Genomic DNA, 18893 nt, shown 5'->3' on the forward strand with positions numbered 1-18893 from the left:
TAATTACAGTAGTGAGAATCCTATAAAAGACCTCCCTCACTTCAGTAAGATGTTTGTCATGGGTGGTGTCGACACGCAAGGAGATATTTCCCACGCTGCCTTGCAAGGGAAGACATACGCTGTGACGTAGATGAGGCTATGTGGCCAGACAGACGGCAAAGAGCAGATCAGTAAAGCTATATAGATCTCATTCTCTGCTTTACTGCTGATTTACATCATTTACCCATGTTATTTTTTTCCAGTGTATTGCTATTCATCTTTTGTTTCTGTTACGGTGCTCTACTGAAAATGAGACATAAAAACAATGACATAGTTACAGTAACACACAGTTTTTCCTATATGTAAGTTTGTTTCTCCCAACTTGTCAGTTTTCCGTTCAGTTTCCAATATCGATAGCTTGAGGTCTGTGTATTGATGATTGTAGTCAGTATTTAGTGTGCCACTTAGTAATGACTGTTCAAATAGTCTTCTAATGAGCTGACAAATGTTTGTTTTTGGAGAAGGTATCTGGTTTTGGAAGGGGTATTTTTTGTTTTGAGTGCCTTAGAGCACTTTGCAAGGAATGTATATTGTTATGGTAGAATGTGTTGTTATGGTGACCGGAGTTTCAGTTATGAAAACACATTTGTCTCATTAGAGGACAATTTGTTCTGTTTCGATCGACTTATTCTTTTTTGTGACCAGTATTTTCAGTTTTGGTCATGTAAGTGCATTTTGCAAAAGATATTCAGAGTTATGACAAGTGTGTTTCTGTTTAGATGGCTATGTTCTTGTTTTGAAGAAATGAATTTTGATTCTAAATAGTGGGTTTAGCAATTGAGAAAAACTGTAAGTATATTTTGATGCTAACACTTTTGTACTTTTACTTGAGTAATATTTTGACTGCAGGACTTTTATTTGTAGCAGAGTATTCCTACACTCTGGTTATTCTACTTTTAATTAATAACACAATCTGGGTACTTCTTCCAGCTCTGAAAACAGTCCTTATATTTTCTGAAATATTGGGATTTTTTTTGTAATTTTCTTTTTTAAGTTGTATCAGTTACTGACAGGAAGTTAACATACTAAGTGGGTGCTTTGAAAGAGAAACACATTTACATAAATAAATAAATTAAATTGATGTCGATTGTCTGCTTTGCCTTTGACCCTTGGGATGCATTTTACACACCTTTTGAAGAGAAACGAAAGTGAAACCTATAAGAAACATCAGGCTCCCACACCACATACGTAAGCAAACTGGGCATGGCGAACAAAGATTGGCCACAACGATTGGCTAAGGGAGGGTTTATAAGCAGCCACTGTAAACAGTTTCTTTGAAAAAAAAATGAAAAGTAATTCTTACAAAACCGAATCGGTAACAGAAATTAGAAGAGAAGTAGTAAAAGGAAAATGTAAAATAGTTCCAAAGCAGGGGCTGGCAGAAGGTGATATTAAAATAAACACTAACTTAAATCAAATCGACCAGTTTGATGTAAATGTTTCTGTTGGACAAGACAACCGCCAGCCCCTGCTTTGGCTGGTCTCAGACCCAAATCTGGTGAGTCGGAACATTTTCAATACATTTTCTGCTTATCTACATGTATTGTGTTTTGTTTGTATACTCTCCGTGTTACTTTGAAAAACTGGCCTATAAAGTTCTGTTATGATAAGCATAAAACTAATACAATGTAAAAAACCATTACTAGCCATGACCTTTACTTTTACATTTTTTACCACCTAACTGTTCCGTCTCTTTGTTTCTCCAGAGGGGTTCAGACCTTCTCACCATGCCGGTATGGTTACTCTACATTATTATATATATATATGTATTGATATTACTGTACATCTGTTTAGCACATTTATTTTACTTTACTTAATTTTATGTCTTAAATTCAAATTTCTAATAACGTTGTCCACTCTTATACATATTTGTTTGAGCACTGATGAAGAGCTTGAGAACTATTTCATTGCCATCAAATGCTTTTCCTGTAACTGCTAATCAAACTTTACAGAACATTTTTAATAGAAGATAATTTCCGTTTTCGTTTTCCATGTCATGTGACCCGTTGATACAAAAATGAAAACAGCATTGTATTAATATACTGGACAAGTGAGACACATCTCTTTTTATTTGATTTCATTCCAGAAACAAACAAAAAAAGTTTTAACTTTTACTGAACATTTTCAATTTGAACAGTTGTGCTCAGCTTTACTTGTTGACATACAGGGCTCAAACAAAAGCACAGTGTTGTGCGAGACTGTTGCGCCTGCATACGGTAGGTTGGTCTTTGTTTAACTGAAACTAAAATGCAGGATGGAAAAAGAAGCTTTAGAAAATGAAGCACTACCTCAAATGTGCATGCAGCAATACCACAGGCAAAGCATTCAGCCGTTCCTAACAGACGTGTTTTCCACTAATGACAATAAAGACTTTAACATCAGAAGATGGTAACATTTTGTTTTCTCCACTCAGACGGACAGAAGCAGACAAGAAGATCCACAAGTGCCTGAGAGTGAAGAGATGTCTTCATCCCCTCCCACCGAGCCAGAACCCTCCTCACTCCAAAGGTATCGTCTAAGAAATAAAATGCTGTATTAACTGAAACTAGTTAAGTAGTAGTTACTAGGTATTGGGTCCCATGGAACTGGGTCAAGTAAATGTAAAAATACAGCTTTCAGTGGGTCGAATGAGTCGATCATAGCCAACTTTAATATTTATTTTTCTCTAACATTGATCAGTCTGCATTCAAGTTACAGAAAGAGACTTAACACGTCACCACAACTTGATATTTAACAGCTTGTTTTTATTTATCTTTGTCTAAACCTTCTTCAGATCTCAATGTAAAATATAAACATGTGAAAGTAAACTTACGCAACTGATCATTTCGTTTTTTTATCCTCACTGTGTTATTGTACTGAACTCCAGTATATAGCATTATATATATATATATATATATATATATATATATATATATATATATATAGATATATATATATATATATATATATATAGTTTGTTTCTATTCACAACAGGAAGAGATCTTCAATCCAACACATCGCCCTTTAGCACACTTAACAAAGTTAAATCAGCCATTGACAATCTGTTAGCTTTTGACAATACACTTTATGAATTCAGTACATGCAGCATTTTTGTGCTAAAAGTTAAATAACAATCTTAAGCATATTGTTTTGTCCTGTGAATAAAGTAAAACCTTTATCTTTATTTTGTAGGGAAAAAGACCAGCATCAGGAAGATCATCCCTGTGCCATTGATTCTAATTCAATGACATCAACAACAGCCAATATACCAAAGGTGTTGCTTCCAAACACCATGAATAATTTGAATAAACTACTAAATATTTCTGTCCCTAAGTTACTTTATGATCATGTAATGAAACGTAATTCAGAAATAGAAACTGGATTCAGTATTGATGTAGCGTGTGCCGGTATACCTTTCCAAATGTTCCTAAAACACCGTCCTAAGGACAACCATAAACAATATGCATATGCTGTTGTTGAAAAGACAGATTTTAAAACAGAATTTGAGTATCCTCGTAATAAAAAACACAGTGAGGACATTTTAATTGAAAAACTTGATAATTTTTTGCGGAAATGTGGAACCAAAGTTTGGTCCATTTTTATATATACCTATAATAGTCCATGTTTAAAGAGACGAGGTAACAAACGTAGCTGTATGTTTCAATTGATAGAGAAAGCCTATCAATGGCACAGTAAATGGCCTGGCATAGTGACTACAGTGTGCTTCGAAGTGCATTGGGGACTATGTGGACCAGGTATCTTTACAAAACAAGATGTCTCAAGTTGGTTAGATGATTACAGTGCTCTTTACCCAGATGTTAACTTGTGCCCGGAAGTCCGCTTTACCCTGGACAAAAAAAAACTAGAACAGGAATATAAAGCTACCCTTATTAACGAAAATGTTAAAGATAGACAGAAAGATGCACAAGAAGCCTTTGAATCTGTTTACAATGCTTTTCGTGAGTTGGCTAACCGTTCTGACGGATTTCTGAAAAGTCAGCATTTGAAGCGTGTATTGGAATGCATTGACTCACTCAAATTACCCACAGACTCCCCTGATACTGAAACTTGGAGAAATATTTTGATTAAATGGGTTGACTATAGTTCTTTTAAAAACAAATTAACATCAGATTTCAACTATAAAGAAGTCGAACACGCTATGAGAGATATTAGGTTAGATCTGGGTAACAGCGGCCCCTTTCAGATTTACCAGGTCCCGCCGGGCGCTGAGGTGGATTCGAGAGATTCTATTCAATTGATTAATACTTAATTTTGGTCACAATTTATATTTATATTTAATTTAATTTTCATTTAATATATATATTTGAATTTAATAAAACATTGACCTTGACCTTTTGTAGTTAAACAAAGGTTTTGGGGCTTTTTTGAAACACTCAATGGCTTTCAGACTCTGTTGAATTATTACTATTGGTACAGGTTTTGGAGGGATGCTTTTTTAAAATTTGATAATATAATAACGTTGGGTTCCAATTGTAATTAGTGCTCTAATTATTATTTTAGTTATTATATAACTCAAGTGTTTGTCTGGATGTTTGTTGTCTGCATCTGTCCTGAGCTCTTAAATAAAATAAATAATAAAAACTTGCATTGAAACTGTGTTGGCTTTGTTCAGGTTCAGGTTCAGGTTATTTATTTGTACCTGTAGGTAGATTCTGTTTGCAGAGAAAAATACACAAGGGTTCCATCCTGACACTAAAAACAAACACAAACAACAGACACATCTCTAAAGGACAAGTAAAGGTGTTCCCTCATTAGCAACTAAATGTCTCTGCCTGTTCAACAGGTGTGTGGACATGAACGAGACACGTAAGTATAGGCGAGGACAAAGAAATGGACAAAGAGAAAAAAAAGGGTGGATGGAGTAAAGGCAGGAAGGACATAATCCACATTTGACTATACCCCAAAATCAGCAACTGGATCTGAGTTGAGTAACATAATGCAGAATTTGACAGGACAAAGTAGTTTGAACTATACTTGTTCCTTTATGTTACCTAACAATATAGAAGAAGGGGGAAGGGAACAGCCATTCAGTCGTTGTGCGTCTTTGTCACAGGAAAAAACCTCTCTGCCTCTGATACGCCTGCACAGGTGTGGGATTTCTGAGAAGTTTAGAGGTGTTTTCATTTTTGGTATAAAGTTGTTGTTTTTTCGTTGTGTCCCTGAGACACTTCGCCTTCTCCTGTGGGGATTGTCCACAGTATTGAGTATGTAAGTTGCTTTGGATAAAAGCGTCTTAACAAGTAACATGTAATGTAAACATATTTCTGACATACTACTATGTCTTACTTACTATGATGTTTTTAAAAAAATATTATACAATTTGCTATTATTGCACGTCGCTTTTGATAAAAGCGTCAGCTAAATGGAAAGTCATGCTGTGACCTTTTCTCAGATATCTCATGAAACACGACAGTAACATTTTCTATCTTTCCACATTCTATACTTAGACTTTTTTTCAGACTTTCAATTATATCACCTTTTTTTGACATCTTTTGACATACTCTACAATTAATTGTTCATCTCAATATACTAAGACTTTTAATGATTTGTTTCCCAAATACTTTTCTATGATTTTAACAATCATACCAAGATTGTTTCATGACATCCTATACCATGACTTTTTAACATTTGTGTGATACTACATTGCGATTGTTATTCATTATAAAACGGACAAGTAAAATCAAGCAATCTGATTGGTTCTTAGCCGTGATATACTGAGCGTATACCACGGGTAGAATTGTAAGTTACTTTTCACAACAAGTCAGTATCCCTCCGCGTCTGAGAAAGACAGTATACCGTTGGGTTGAAAAGCAATTTCATACTGGAACAAGAAAGCAGCGGAGAAGTAACGGGGCAGAAAGCCTCCTTTTTACGCAGCGGTCCAGACATAGAAATCAAACGGCAAAAGATATTCAGTGTGCAGTTCCTTTGGCATTAGGGCAGGGGTATCTAGATACTTTCCAAGCTTTAACATAATGAATTGTGCTACTTTTAAAGCAAGCAACAATGTTTTCAAATCTGTAATCAAAGAGGTCCGCAAAAACGCTATCGACCAATCAGATTGCTTGATTTGACTTGTCAGTTTTATAAATATATTTAAATTTCTTCCGTTACGAAACAAACTTACAAAGCATAAAATGGAAACATTTAAGATTAACTTCGACCTCCGGGGGGGTCTTACTATAGTATGGAGGAGTGGATTGAGCAGTGCCTATCAACAGGGGAAAAAAGCACCTAAACTACGACATGCAGAGCTACGTGAAGAGCACGTAGACCAACTGGAAAAGTACCACCATTCAAAAGCTTTCTGATGCGGGTCTTGAAACAAAGCAGAGAAATTATGACAGTTAGTGGCCACAGGTGCGAAAGCTCTCTCCAGAGCTACTGGAAGCCCAATCTCGGGGACCGGAGAAAGTGGAGCAATATTCTCGCCACGCCAAGCAACAGCCTCGAACAACCTATACAAGTGACCACGTAAGCCATGCTACTGATGTTGTACAGTTTTTCAGTGGATGCACAATAAACAGCAACATACACATTAATGTAAATAAACAGCCAAATAATGGATCAACGCTCTCTGTCTAATATGTTCGCTTGCTGTTAGTGTTGTTGCATAGCAACCACCTTGCACTCAGGGCCGCCTTAATGCACGGGCTGACCTGGGCTGAAGCCCAGGGGCCTACGGAGATCGGGGGCCTATCATGAGCCAATTAAAAAATATTTTTTTTTTTTTTTTAAATCTTTTTTTTTTATTTCGGGTGTTTTTTTTATTTTTTTAAATAAACAAATTCTTGGCTTTCAGAATAGGAAACTTTCATTTCCAAAATCACACGATAAATACATTTTTGAATCTTGTAAAGGGAAGACAACAGCTCTCCCTCGCCACTCTGCTGTTCCACAGCGCCGCCCCCCTCCCTCCACTGAAATTATTATTGTAAGACGTAGAGTAATGATAGATAACACAGCAAGGTCCGTTACAGTTTGTTTTCATCTGATTTTAAAAAAACAAAGTCTTGGCTTTCAGAATATTAAACTTGTTTCGGCAAATTCAGATGATAAATACAACTTTGAAGCTTGTAACGGCATAATTACAAGCGGAGAACGGAGTAACGTAACGTCACAGCAGGCATAACAACAGCCGATGTTTCTCGTGAGGGTTTTCCCCGGGAAACAAACACAATACACACAAACGCAAATATACACAAACACCCACACGTCAGAATGAGAATATGTTTCACATGTGACTTATTCAAATTGCGAGTGATTGAGTGAAGAAAAAGTTTCAGTGGCGCTCGGAAAAGGAAATTGTTGAGGGAAAAGGAGTTTCGAGACAAGCAGCTGTTACAAAAAATGCCGACGCTTACAGGTTATTTTAAACCTGTAGGCCAGGATGAGGAGGAAGGACAGATGAGTTCTGTACCAAGCGGTAGCGGTGCCGGCCGCGGGGCCTCGGAGACAAGTAGGCCGTCTGGTTCTGATAGCGATGGAGTAGCGGGAGAGGAAAAACAGACAGGAGGGACATTATCTGTTGGAGGAGATGGAGAGGACGACGAGGACTTGCTACGTGGAGGGGAGCCAACGGCAACTGGACAAATACATGAGGGAGGCCCGATACGTCACTCATATGGAGGAGAGGACCAGGCGCGTGTAGAGCAGAGTGGAGAAGTGCGATCACAGAGCCTGCCGAGGCTATAAATGACTTTGATTTGTTGTTTAAATAGGGGGCCTACAAAAACTATCAGCCCCAGGGCCTGATGGCAGGTTAAGGCGGGCTTGCTTGCACTATGTTTTGTGCAGAAGGCAACGGAGGCGCTATTTTATTTTGAACATCATTATTTACTGATAAAAACTATTTAAATTAGAGTGTGTATTTTCATTTCATATTGCCACACTTGGTAACCGTTTTATAAAAGCAATAGCTCACTTCAGGCCGTGATATGCTCATTATATCACAGCTAAGGGGGTTGTCGACCCTCCGCTTCGCGTCGGGCCGAACCACGCCCCTTAGCTGTGATATAATGAGCATATACCACGGCCTGTCGTGAGCTATTGCTTAAACATAACATGCCTTCTTATGATTTTATTTCAAATACAATGACATGACTTATTTCAGAATGTTTCAACATATTCACTTTGACTTATTTTAAACCTGCGCTACTATGACTTTGTATGATGGGATTTTCTATGATTTTCTTTCAACATACTAAACTTTGACTTTACATTTTTCAACATACTATAATAGTATGTTGAAAAATGTAATGTATGATCAAAGCTCATAGTATAGTATGATTTATTATTATGTTCACAACATACTATATTCTATGATATTCTATGACATTGCACAAAATACATTCATTTCATTTTTTCCACCAAAATACACTTTGAATTCTTATATGATATTGTTCCACATGCTTTGACCTTTTTCGTCAAACCGGCTTGATTTTCAAGATGTTTTTCAACAAATTGACATTTATTTCCAGATAATACTCTTCAAAATACAATACCATAGTTTTAAATATTTTTGAAAAGACTATATTTTGACTTTTTTTCAACACAATATGCTATGACTTGTTTTCTGATATTTGTGGACACACTTAACAGTTTTTACGACAAACTCTTTTGAATTTTGTTAAACATGCTATACTAAACCTTTGTATGGTATTTTATAGTTTTAGAAATACTACACTATGATTTTCTCTATTTTTGACGTAAAGATGCCTGAACTATGACTATGCCTTTTTTCAGAACCAAGTCTTTCTCCAGCTGCTTTCACTTCAGACACAACAGTGCAAAATCAGAGCACTGCGTTACATTACAAAAGTCGTATTTATTTGATTGTTTTCATTTAGTTTTTTTAATAACCAATATGTATGGATGTTGCTCCTTCCTCCAGCTACACAGGGATTGTTTTCAACAGCACAAAAGATAGTGACCCTCTGATTTGATTTCCTTTATTAGTAGTTTCATTACTGATACATGACCTTGTCAGAAACCATTGTCTCAGCACACATTGTAATTATTTTTCACATGGAGCTTTAAGAATTGGCACAAACCATATACAAATGAAAATCCCTGTTTACAGGATTGATTTAAAACAGAGGAAATAAATTAACACATTTCTGCAAATAGCATGGACACAAGATCAAAACAAGGGTTGAATCCTGATAAGAAATCATGTCTTTTGTATGTTGTAAACAAGAACCGGTCTGAGTAGAGTTACTTAGCACGATACGTGCAAACATCAGTTTATACTGAGTCTGTTATTTCCTACTTTGTGATGAAGAGAAGTTAAAACTAACAAGAAAATACAAAACAACATGTTAAATATACAAAAATTAAATACAAAAATCAAGACGTCTAACACCAGAAGTCCACACTGAAGTTCCAGCTTCTTCAGGTTTCAAAACATAAGATTGGTCAAGAGTAAGAATTAAAAAAAGCTCACAAATTATTAAAACATTAAATGTGTTTAAGCCCAGAGAATGAGTAAGGCAAGCAAGCTTATAATGTTTATACAGTGAAGATTACTATTTACATTGTGTTCACATTTTATCTATTAACTCTGCCAGCAGTTGAGGTGGGGTTTGTCTCCCCCTAGGGGTTCAAATGCATTAATTATTGGATTTCATTCATAAATATAACATTACTAATGGAGGGTTGTAAGCTCACACAGCTCCAACACCATCGTGAAGTTTGCTGACGACACGACCGTCATCGGCCAGATCACCGACGGCAACGAGACGGCGAGAGGAGGTCGGGAAACTGACATCTTGGTGACAGGATAACAACCTCCATCTCAACGTCAGCAAAACCAAGGAGCTGATTGTGGATTACAGGAAGCAGCAGAGAGAGGGTCACGCCCCCATCGCCATCAATGGGACTACGGTTTTCTCATCACCACCATCACCAAAAAAGCTCGACAGCGGCTCCTCTTCCTCCGCAGGCTGAGGAGGTTCAACATGGACTCCAGGATACTCTGCAACTTCTACAGGTGCACCATAGAGAGTATCCTGACTGGCTGCATCACGGCCTGGTACGGCAGCTGCACAGGCCTCAATCGTAAGGCTTTACAGAGGGTGGAGAAAACTGCACAGAACATCACCAGGACGGAGCTGCCATCCATGGAGGGTCTTTACTCCCAGCGGCTCAGGAAGAAATCCCTCAGGATTATAAAAGACTCCCATGACCCCAGCCACACACTGTTCAGTCTGCTGCCGTCTGGCAGGCGGTACCGCAGCATCTGGACTAAAACCACCAGAATCAGGGACAGTTTCATCCCACAGGCCATAAGACTGTTAAACACCTGAACTTGAAACAATATCATAACATTAATCTGGCTGCTACTTAGAAATTATGTATCTAATATATCATTCAATCACTTGCACTTTTTCACTTTTTTTTTACTATTTTTCCTTTTGTATTTACTTATTACTTGCACTATTTTGTTGTGTTTATCTGTTTTATTGTGTTGCACTGTTGGAGGGGACCTAAGATTTTCATCGTCATAGCTACACTGTAGCTATGCACGTATGACAAATAAAAGCCTTGAAACCTTGAAGGGTAACACATTTTGAATATAATTGACTTGGACTTGGTTGTCAGTGGTGGAAAGTACCTAGTACATTTACTCAAGTACATAAGTTTGTAAAGTACTTATACTTTACTTGAGTGTTTCCAGCTAGTTTGTACAATTCAGAGGTACATCTTGTACTTTTACTCCACTACATTTATTCAATACCTTTTTAAATACTTGACAGATTCGGATTAATATTGTGAAATATAATCAACACTTAAAGGTCCCCTATACTGTTTTTCATCAATATATTATAGGTGTCAGATACAAAACATGTCTCTGAAGTGTTTGACTCTAAATACCAAACAGATCGTGCATTGCAGCATCCCATAAAACCCTCTGTTTCAACCCTGTTTCAAAAGTGCTGATTCTCTGTCTGTTACTTTAGATGAACATAAGGAGCCACTCCCCACGCCCCTCTGAGTGATATTTGGTTAAAAAGAACACAATGGTGCTCTAGGAGAAGATTCAGGTGATAAGGTGTGGGGGGGGGGGGGGGGGGGGGGGGTTACCTCGGTTGGTTATTAAGGTTAAGGGTTATTATAATAAAAATATATCATATATATTACTCTGGGCACATCTGCATATTAAGTACTTTTACTTTTGATACTTTAAGTATATTTTGATGCTAACACTTTTGTACTTTTACTTGAGTAACATTTTGACTTCAGGACTTTTATTTGTAACAGAGTATTCCTACACTCTGGTTCTTCTACTTTTAATTAAAAACACAATCTGAGTACTTCTTCCAGCTCTGAAAACAGTCCTTATATTTTCTGAAATATTGGGATTTTTGTTTGTAATTTTCTTTTTTAAGTTGTATCAGTTACTGGCAGGAAGTTAACATACTAAGTGAGTGCTTTGAAAGAGAAATACATTTACATAAATAAATAAATTAAATGTATGTCGATTGTCTGCTTTGCCTTTGCCCCTTGGGATGCAGGAAAGGTTTTGTTTTACATACCTTTTGAAGAAAAACGAAAGTGAAACCTATAAGAAACAGCAGGCTCCCACACCTCTGCATACGTAAGCAAACTGGGCATGGCTACCAAAGATTGGCCACAACGATTGGCTAAGGGAGGGTTTCTAAGCAGCCACTTCATACAGTTTCTTTGAAAACAAATGGTAGTTTGTTTTTCCCGTGCAGAAAGAAGAAGAGAAGGAGTAAAAGGAACATTTTGAATTTATCCAAAGCAGGGGCTGGCAAATCTTGTTACTTTCATTAAAATAACATTGACTTAAATCTAATCGACCAGTTTGATTTAACTAAATTACATAAAAACAACTTGCATCTCTGGAATCTTTGTGTTGGTCACGACAACTGTCAGCCCCTGCTTTGGCGGGTCTTGGACCCAACTCTGGTGAGTCAAAACATGTTCAATACATTTTCAGTGTTATCTATCTCCTGTGTTTTGTTTGTCAATGTTAGGGTTAGGTTTATAACTTTGAAAAACTATAACGTTTTGTTATGATAAGCATAAAAATAATAAAACGTAAAAAGCCATACAAACTTTTACTTTTACATTTGTTACCACCTAACTGTTCTGTCTCTTTGCGTTTAGACCTTCTCACCATGCAGGTACTCTACACTATTTTATTTGTATATATACATACATATATATATATTGAAATTACTGTACATCTGTTTAGCACATTTATTTTTTATTTACTTAAGCTTCTGCACTATTTTATGTCTTAAATTCAAATGTTTTACAAATCTACTTTTATACATATTTGTTTGAGCACTGATGGGAAGAGCTTGAAATCCAAGCATTTCATTGCCATCAAATGCTTTTCCTGTAACTGCTTATCAAACTTTACAGAAACATTTGAATAGAGGATCATTTCCGTTTTCCATGCCATGTGTCCCGTTGATACAAAAATGAAAACAGCATTATATTAATATACTGGACAAGTAAGACACATCTCTTTTTATTTGATTTCATTCCAGAAACAAAACCTTAAAAAAAAACTTTTACTGAACAATTTCAATTTGAACAGTATTGCTCAGCTTTACTTGTTGACATACAGGGCTCAAACATTACCACAGACAAAGCATTCAGCCGTTCCTAACAGACGTGTTTTCCACTAATGACAATAAAGACGTTAACATCAGAAGATGGTAACATTTTGTTTTCTCCACTCAGACGGACAGAAGCAGACAACAAGATCCACAAGTGCCTGAGAGTGGAGAGATGTCTTCATCCCCTCCCACCGAGCCAGAACCCTCCTCACCCCAAAGGTATCGTCTAAGAAATAAAATGCTGTATTAACTGAAACTAGTTAAGTAGTAGTTACTAGGTATTGGGTCCCATGGAACTGAGTCAAGTAAATGTAAAAATACAGCTTTCAGTGGGTCGAATGAGTCGATCATAGCCAACTTTAATATTTATTTTTCTCTAACATTGATCAGTCTGCATTCAAGTTACAGAAAGAGACTTAACACGTCACCACAACTTGATATTTAACAGCTTGTTTTTATTTATCTTTGTCTAAACCTTCTTCAGATCTCAATATAAAATATAAACATGTGAAAGTAAACTTATGCAACTCATCATTCCGTTTTTTTCTCCTCACTGTGTTATTGTACTGAACTCCAGTATATAGCATTATATATATATATAGTTTGTTTCTATTCACAACAAGAAGAGATCTTCAATCCAACACATCGCCCTTTAGCACACTTAACAAAGTTAAATCAGCCATTGACAATCTGTTAGCTTTTGACAATATGCTTTATGAATTCAGTACATGCAGCATTGTTGTGCTAAAAGTTAAATAACAATCTTAAGCATATTGTTTTGTCCTGTGAATAAAGTAAAACCTTTATATTTATTTTTAGGGAAGAAGACCAGCATCAGGAAGATCGTCCCCTTGCCATTGATAATAATTCAAAGATATCAACAACAGCAAATATTAGTCAAAGTCCAATTGAACTATATAGTATATATAGAGAATTACTATATGTGTTGGCTGCAAATCTTATACCAAATGACAGCCTCTTTAACTTCAGCATTTTAAAACGGATTTCCTTTACACGAGAATATATTAAGCATTACATGGATAATATTGAGCAACAAACAAATGTTTCTGACAAAAAGCTTTTTACAAAATTCATGAAGTATTTTTCAGAGATACAACCTGGTATTGATGTAGCGTGTAGACCCATGCCATATTTCCTAAAACACCGTCCTAAGGATCCCCATAAACAACGTGCAATTGCTGGTGTTGTACTTAGAAATGGTAAAATAATGAAGTCTAAACCTGTTTATCCAGATCATCGTAACAATTCAGCCTCCTTCACCGAATTTACCAAACACAGTGAGGAAATCTTATTTAAAGAAATTAATAAATTATTGCAGGAATATGGAGCCAAAGTTCGATACATTTTTATATATACCCATTATAGTCCATGTTTAAAGAGAGGAAAGAAATATTGTAACTGTATGACTCAACTTTATCAGAATGCCTATCAATGGTACAGGAAATTTGGCATTGTGACTATACTGTACTTCTCAGAGCCTTGGGGACTAAGTGGACCACATACCTTTAAAGATTTAAAGTATTCTGACATCTCAAGTACCAGCAGTGCTCTTTATCCATATGATGACCAGGAAATCCGCTTTACACTGGACATAAAAGAATTCAAAACAAGCAATGTATTTTCTATTATTCAAAAAGTTGAAGATGTACTCAAAAAGCAACTAAGGGAAGACCTTTTGTCTGCTCACGAACATCTTCGCGGGTTGAGAGATAATTCTGAAGGATTTCTGAAAAGTCAGCATTTGAAGCATGGATTGAAATACATTGACTCACTCCAATTTCCTGAAAAGGTCCATAAAGACATCATTGAGGCTTTGAAAGAGAATTGGATTGAATTGGTTAACGATTGTTCAAAGTCTCCCATTATAAAACAATTTATATCAGTCTACAACAATGCAATAGTCAAACCCTTTTTGGGTGACAGCGGCTTCTTACAGATTTACCCGGTCCCGCCGGGCGCTGAGGTGGAGGAGGGAGATTATGTTGAATTGAATAATACTTCATTTTGGTCAGAATGTATGTATATTTATATATATGTAAAAAATATATATATTTGAATTTGACAAAACATTGACCTTAACCTTTTGATAGTTATTTTCAATTGTAATTAGTGCTCTAATTATTTTTATTTTTGAAGTGTTTGTCTGGATGTTTGTTGTCTGCATCTGTCATGAACTCTTAAATAAAATAAATAATAAAAACTCACATTGAAACTGTGTTGGCTTTGTTCCCTCATTAGCAACTAAATGTCCCTGCCTGTTCAACAGGTGTGTGGACATGAACGAGACACGTAAGTAGGCGAGGACAAAGAAATGGACAAAGAGACAGAGGGTGGACGGAGTAAAGGCAGGAAGGACATAATCCACATTTGACTATACCCCGAAATCATCAACTGGATCTCCTACCAAAATGAGTTAAATAACATAATGCAGAATTTGACAGGACAAAGTAGTTTGAACTATACTTGTTCCTTTATGTTACCTAACAATATAGAAGAAGGGGAAAGGGAACAGCCATTCAGTCGTTGTGCGTCTTTGTCACAGGAATATCTCTCTGCCTCTGATACGCCTGCACAGGTGTGGGATTTCTGAGAAGTTTAGAGGTGTTTTCATTTTTAGTATAAAGTTTTTGTTGTTTTTTTTGTGTGATATTTGTTTACATATTATACTATGATATTGTTTTCTGACAAACTACACTCTAATTGTTTTTATCTCATGCTGTTCTATGAGTTTTTGTATAAACACTAAACTTTGACTTTTTTTTACCTAATATACTATGTCTTTTTTCACATGCTCTATTTTCAAATACTTTACTATGAATTTTTTCAACATGATATACTTTTAAGGATATTTTTGACCTACTCTACAATTATTTTGTACATGTTTGACTAAAAACATGTGTCTTACTTATATATACTATGATGTTTTAAAATATATATATTATACAATTTGCTATTATTGCACGTCGCTTTGGATAAAAGCGTCAGCTAAATAGAAAGTCATGCTAAGACCTTTTCTCAGATATCTTATGAAACACGACAGTAACGTTTTTCTATGATATCTTTCCACATACTATACTTAGACTTTCCTTTTTCCAACATACTATAATAGTATAGTATGTTGAAAAATGTGATGTATGATCATAGTATAGTATGATTTTTTATTAAGTTCACAGCATACTATACTATGATATTCTATGACATTGTACTACATACATAAAAAAATTGCGCAAAAATACACTTTGAATTATTTTATGATATTTTTCCACAGTATATATGGCTTTGACTTTTTTCGTCGAACCGGCTTGATTTTCAAGATATTTTTAGAGACATTTTTTTTCAGATACTACTCAGATATTTATTTTGGATACATTTCAAAATAAAATACCATAGTTGTATATTTTTGCAAAAGCCTATATTTTGACTTTTTTTCAACACAATATGCTATGACTTGTTTTCTCATATTTTTCGACACACTAAACCGTTTTTTACGACAAACCCATTTGAATTTGGTTAAAGATACTATATTATATACCCTTTTATGGTATTTTATAGTTTTAGAAAATACTACACAATGATTTTCTATACTTTTGAGTTACTATCCTGTGTTTTTTGAAGTAAAGATACCTGTACTATGACTATGCCTTTTTTCAGAACCAAGTCATTCTCCAGCTGCTTTCACTTCAGCGCAACAACAGCGCAAAATCAGAGCATAACAAAAGTCGTATTTATTTGATTGTTTAATTTAGTTTTTTAAATAAAACAAGATATATGGAGGTTGCTCCTTCCTCCAGCTACACAGGGATTGTTTTCAACAGCACAAAAGATAGTGACCCTCTGATTTGATTTCCTTTATTAGTAGTTTCATTACTGATACATGACCTTGTCAGAAACCATTGTCTCAGCACACATTGTAATTATTTTTCACATGGAGCTTTAAGAATTGGCACAAACCATATACAAATAAAAATACCTGTTTACAGGATTGATTTAAAACAGAGGAAATAAATTAACACATTTCTGCAAATGGCATGGACACAAGATCAAAACAAAGTGTTGAATCCTGATAAGAAATCATGTCTTTTGTATGTTGTAAACATGTGTTGGTCCTAAATACTTAAGAACCGATCTGAGTAGAGTACTTAGCACGATATGTGCAAACATCAGTTTATACTGAGTCTGTTATTTCCTACTTTGTGTGGAAGAGAAGTTAAAATTAACGAGAAAATACAAAATAACATGTTAAATATACAAAGATTAAATACAAAAATCGAGACGTCTAACACCAGAAGTCCAGTTCCAGCTTCTTCAGGTTTCAAAACATAAGATTGGTCAAGAGTAAGAATTTAAAAAAGCAAACAAATTATTAAAACATAAAATGCGTTTAAGCCCAGAGAATGAGTAAGGCAAGCAAGCTTATACTGTTTCTACAGTGAAGATTATTATTTACATTGTGTTCACATTTTATTTATTAACTCTGCCAGCAGTCGAGGTGGAGTTTGTCTCCCCCTAGGGGTTCAAACTAGTGTTACTCCGCAGACAGCAGTGCTGAGTGCAGAAGTAGTATCATGCTTTTAAATCTCTCATTAGAGCTCTTGGAAGAAACCACCATAAAGGCAGTGGCTGGCACCGAGAAGAGCCCACCACAGAACACAAGTCCAGTATGTTGAGAAACACCTGGAGCCTGGTCTGACACTTCCTCCACATCTGGAACAACAGCACGGGGATGAGAAACAAATTCCTCTGTCTCCTGATGCTAATTGTGGTTCAATTATTTCCATATTGCTTCGCTTAATCCTGGTTATGATATACATATTACAACGAGGCAGAGTGTCACCACGCAGCTGGGGAAAAGTGCAGAGCTACTCTGTAACTTTCTAATGTTGAACACAAACAATACACACACCTCTACTGTGATGAAAGTATTGAACGGGGGTTATAGCTTTATCCTAAGAGGCCTGGCTATGAACAACCAAACATACTTTTTAACAACATCTTATGACCAAAAGAACAGAAGTCTGTTAAATAACAGGGTGGAGTCTATATGCAGGTTAACTAAGCCGACACTAAACAAACCACTCCGTCAGCAGTACTGTACGAGATGAAAGTCACATTAAAGCAGTGAGGAAGCAAGTTGCTGAGAGCGAGGCGTTAACTTAGAAGACTCACTCAGGAGGTAAACAGGCCGCTGCAGGGCAGCTGAACTCTTCCACAAGCTGAGATGCCCAATATGCAAGAAGTTAAAATAGAGAACCAAAACAGTTTTGATCAAAGTCCTCCAGTAAAGCAAGACAATTGCATAAGCTAGGACATGGGGGGTGAGCAGAGCTGTAGTTATAAGTGGCGACCTTTACGTGTGAAACAGTAATGACGTTTCAACCAACGTCAAGAGCAGATGAGGACCCAGACTTCGAAGCACCCAGAGAGTTTTTTTAAGAACCATTCAGGAGTAACCCAGAAGACACAAAATGGCGCCAATTGTAGCGAGGAAGGAGAAAGAATGTAGCATGTACTGGAGTTACTTCACCAAATATCAGCCTCTATTGAGAATGCCACAATGAGAGCAACAGGAGGTGAATCAATGAGAATGGAAAACTGCAACATGGACAGCTAACGCTCTGTAGGGACAGACAGATGTGTGTAGGGGTAAAAGAAAAAAGAAGCATTTATTAAATGTATGCCTAAAAATTATCAGACTAAAAACTTGTCTAAAAAACATGGCCGCCTGTTGAATCTGGGATGAGCTCACAGTAAAGCGTGAGGAAAACATTTGCAACAACCGAACCAATGTTAAAGAACTGCTCCCAACCCAAGGACAGACAGTGTACCTGCACTTTGCTCTAAAAACTGCAAAAGTGACACATTTTCAGTGCTTGATATATATACAGTGTATATGCGTTGGAGAGAGAGTCGGCCGCTGGATTGATCAGGCCTCATGGCGGCGTCTCTGCATTGTTAGTCGTGGTCTTTTTCTTCACTGGCTTCTTCACTGTCTTGGTTTGAGTCTGAGAGACAGAGGAGGAACAGGTCAAATTAACACAGTTGATTTAACAACTACAAAAGGAAAGGAAAGAGACACAACTATTCAATATAAAAATGGATAGCAGCTCAAACGGTTCAACCTAAGTTGGGTGACACAAAGGGTTTTAGACATCACAAAGACTCTTGTCTGGTCTGAAAATAACCCTGACTGAAGTGAATGGGAAACAGAGCAACCATTTGTTGGACAAAAGTGTAATG

The 18893-nt window shown here is 36.3% G+C and overlaps 1 protein-coding gene across 8 annotated transcripts in view; it reads left to right on the forward strand.

Annotated features, from left to right (window-relative positions):
• LOC307033705 (uncharacterized protein) overlaps positions 1-14860 on the forward strand; it is a 38403-nt gene extending 23543 nt beyond the window's left edge. The window contains exons 1-4 of one of the 8 annotated variants that reach the window (XR_013806620.1): positions 1154-1537; positions 1746-1772; positions 2453-2547; positions 13455-14860. Coding sequence is in view for 3 of the 8 variants with exons in the window: in XM_079672249.1 (XP_079528375.1) it covers positions 1325-1537; positions 1746-1772; positions 2453-2547; positions 9695-9824 (465 nt within the window). In the remaining 5 variants the exon portion in view is untranslated. Of the gene's footprint in view, positions 1-1153; positions 1538-1745; positions 1773-2452; positions 2548-3210; positions 3340-9694; positions 10598-11724; positions 11974-12174; positions 12192-12759; positions 12855-13454 lie in introns of those variants that run through there. The other 7 variants (XR_013806621.1, XM_079672249.1, XM_079672250.1 and 4 more) reach the window with 7 other exon arrangements.
• Positions 14861-18893: the final 4033 nt, after the last annotated feature.

This window comes from Notothenia rossii (assembly GCF_949606895.1).
Source record: "Notothenia rossii genome assembly, chromosome: 3".
Lineage (NCBI taxonomy): Eukaryota > Metazoa > Chordata > Actinopteri > Perciformes > Nototheniidae > Notothenia > Notothenia rossii.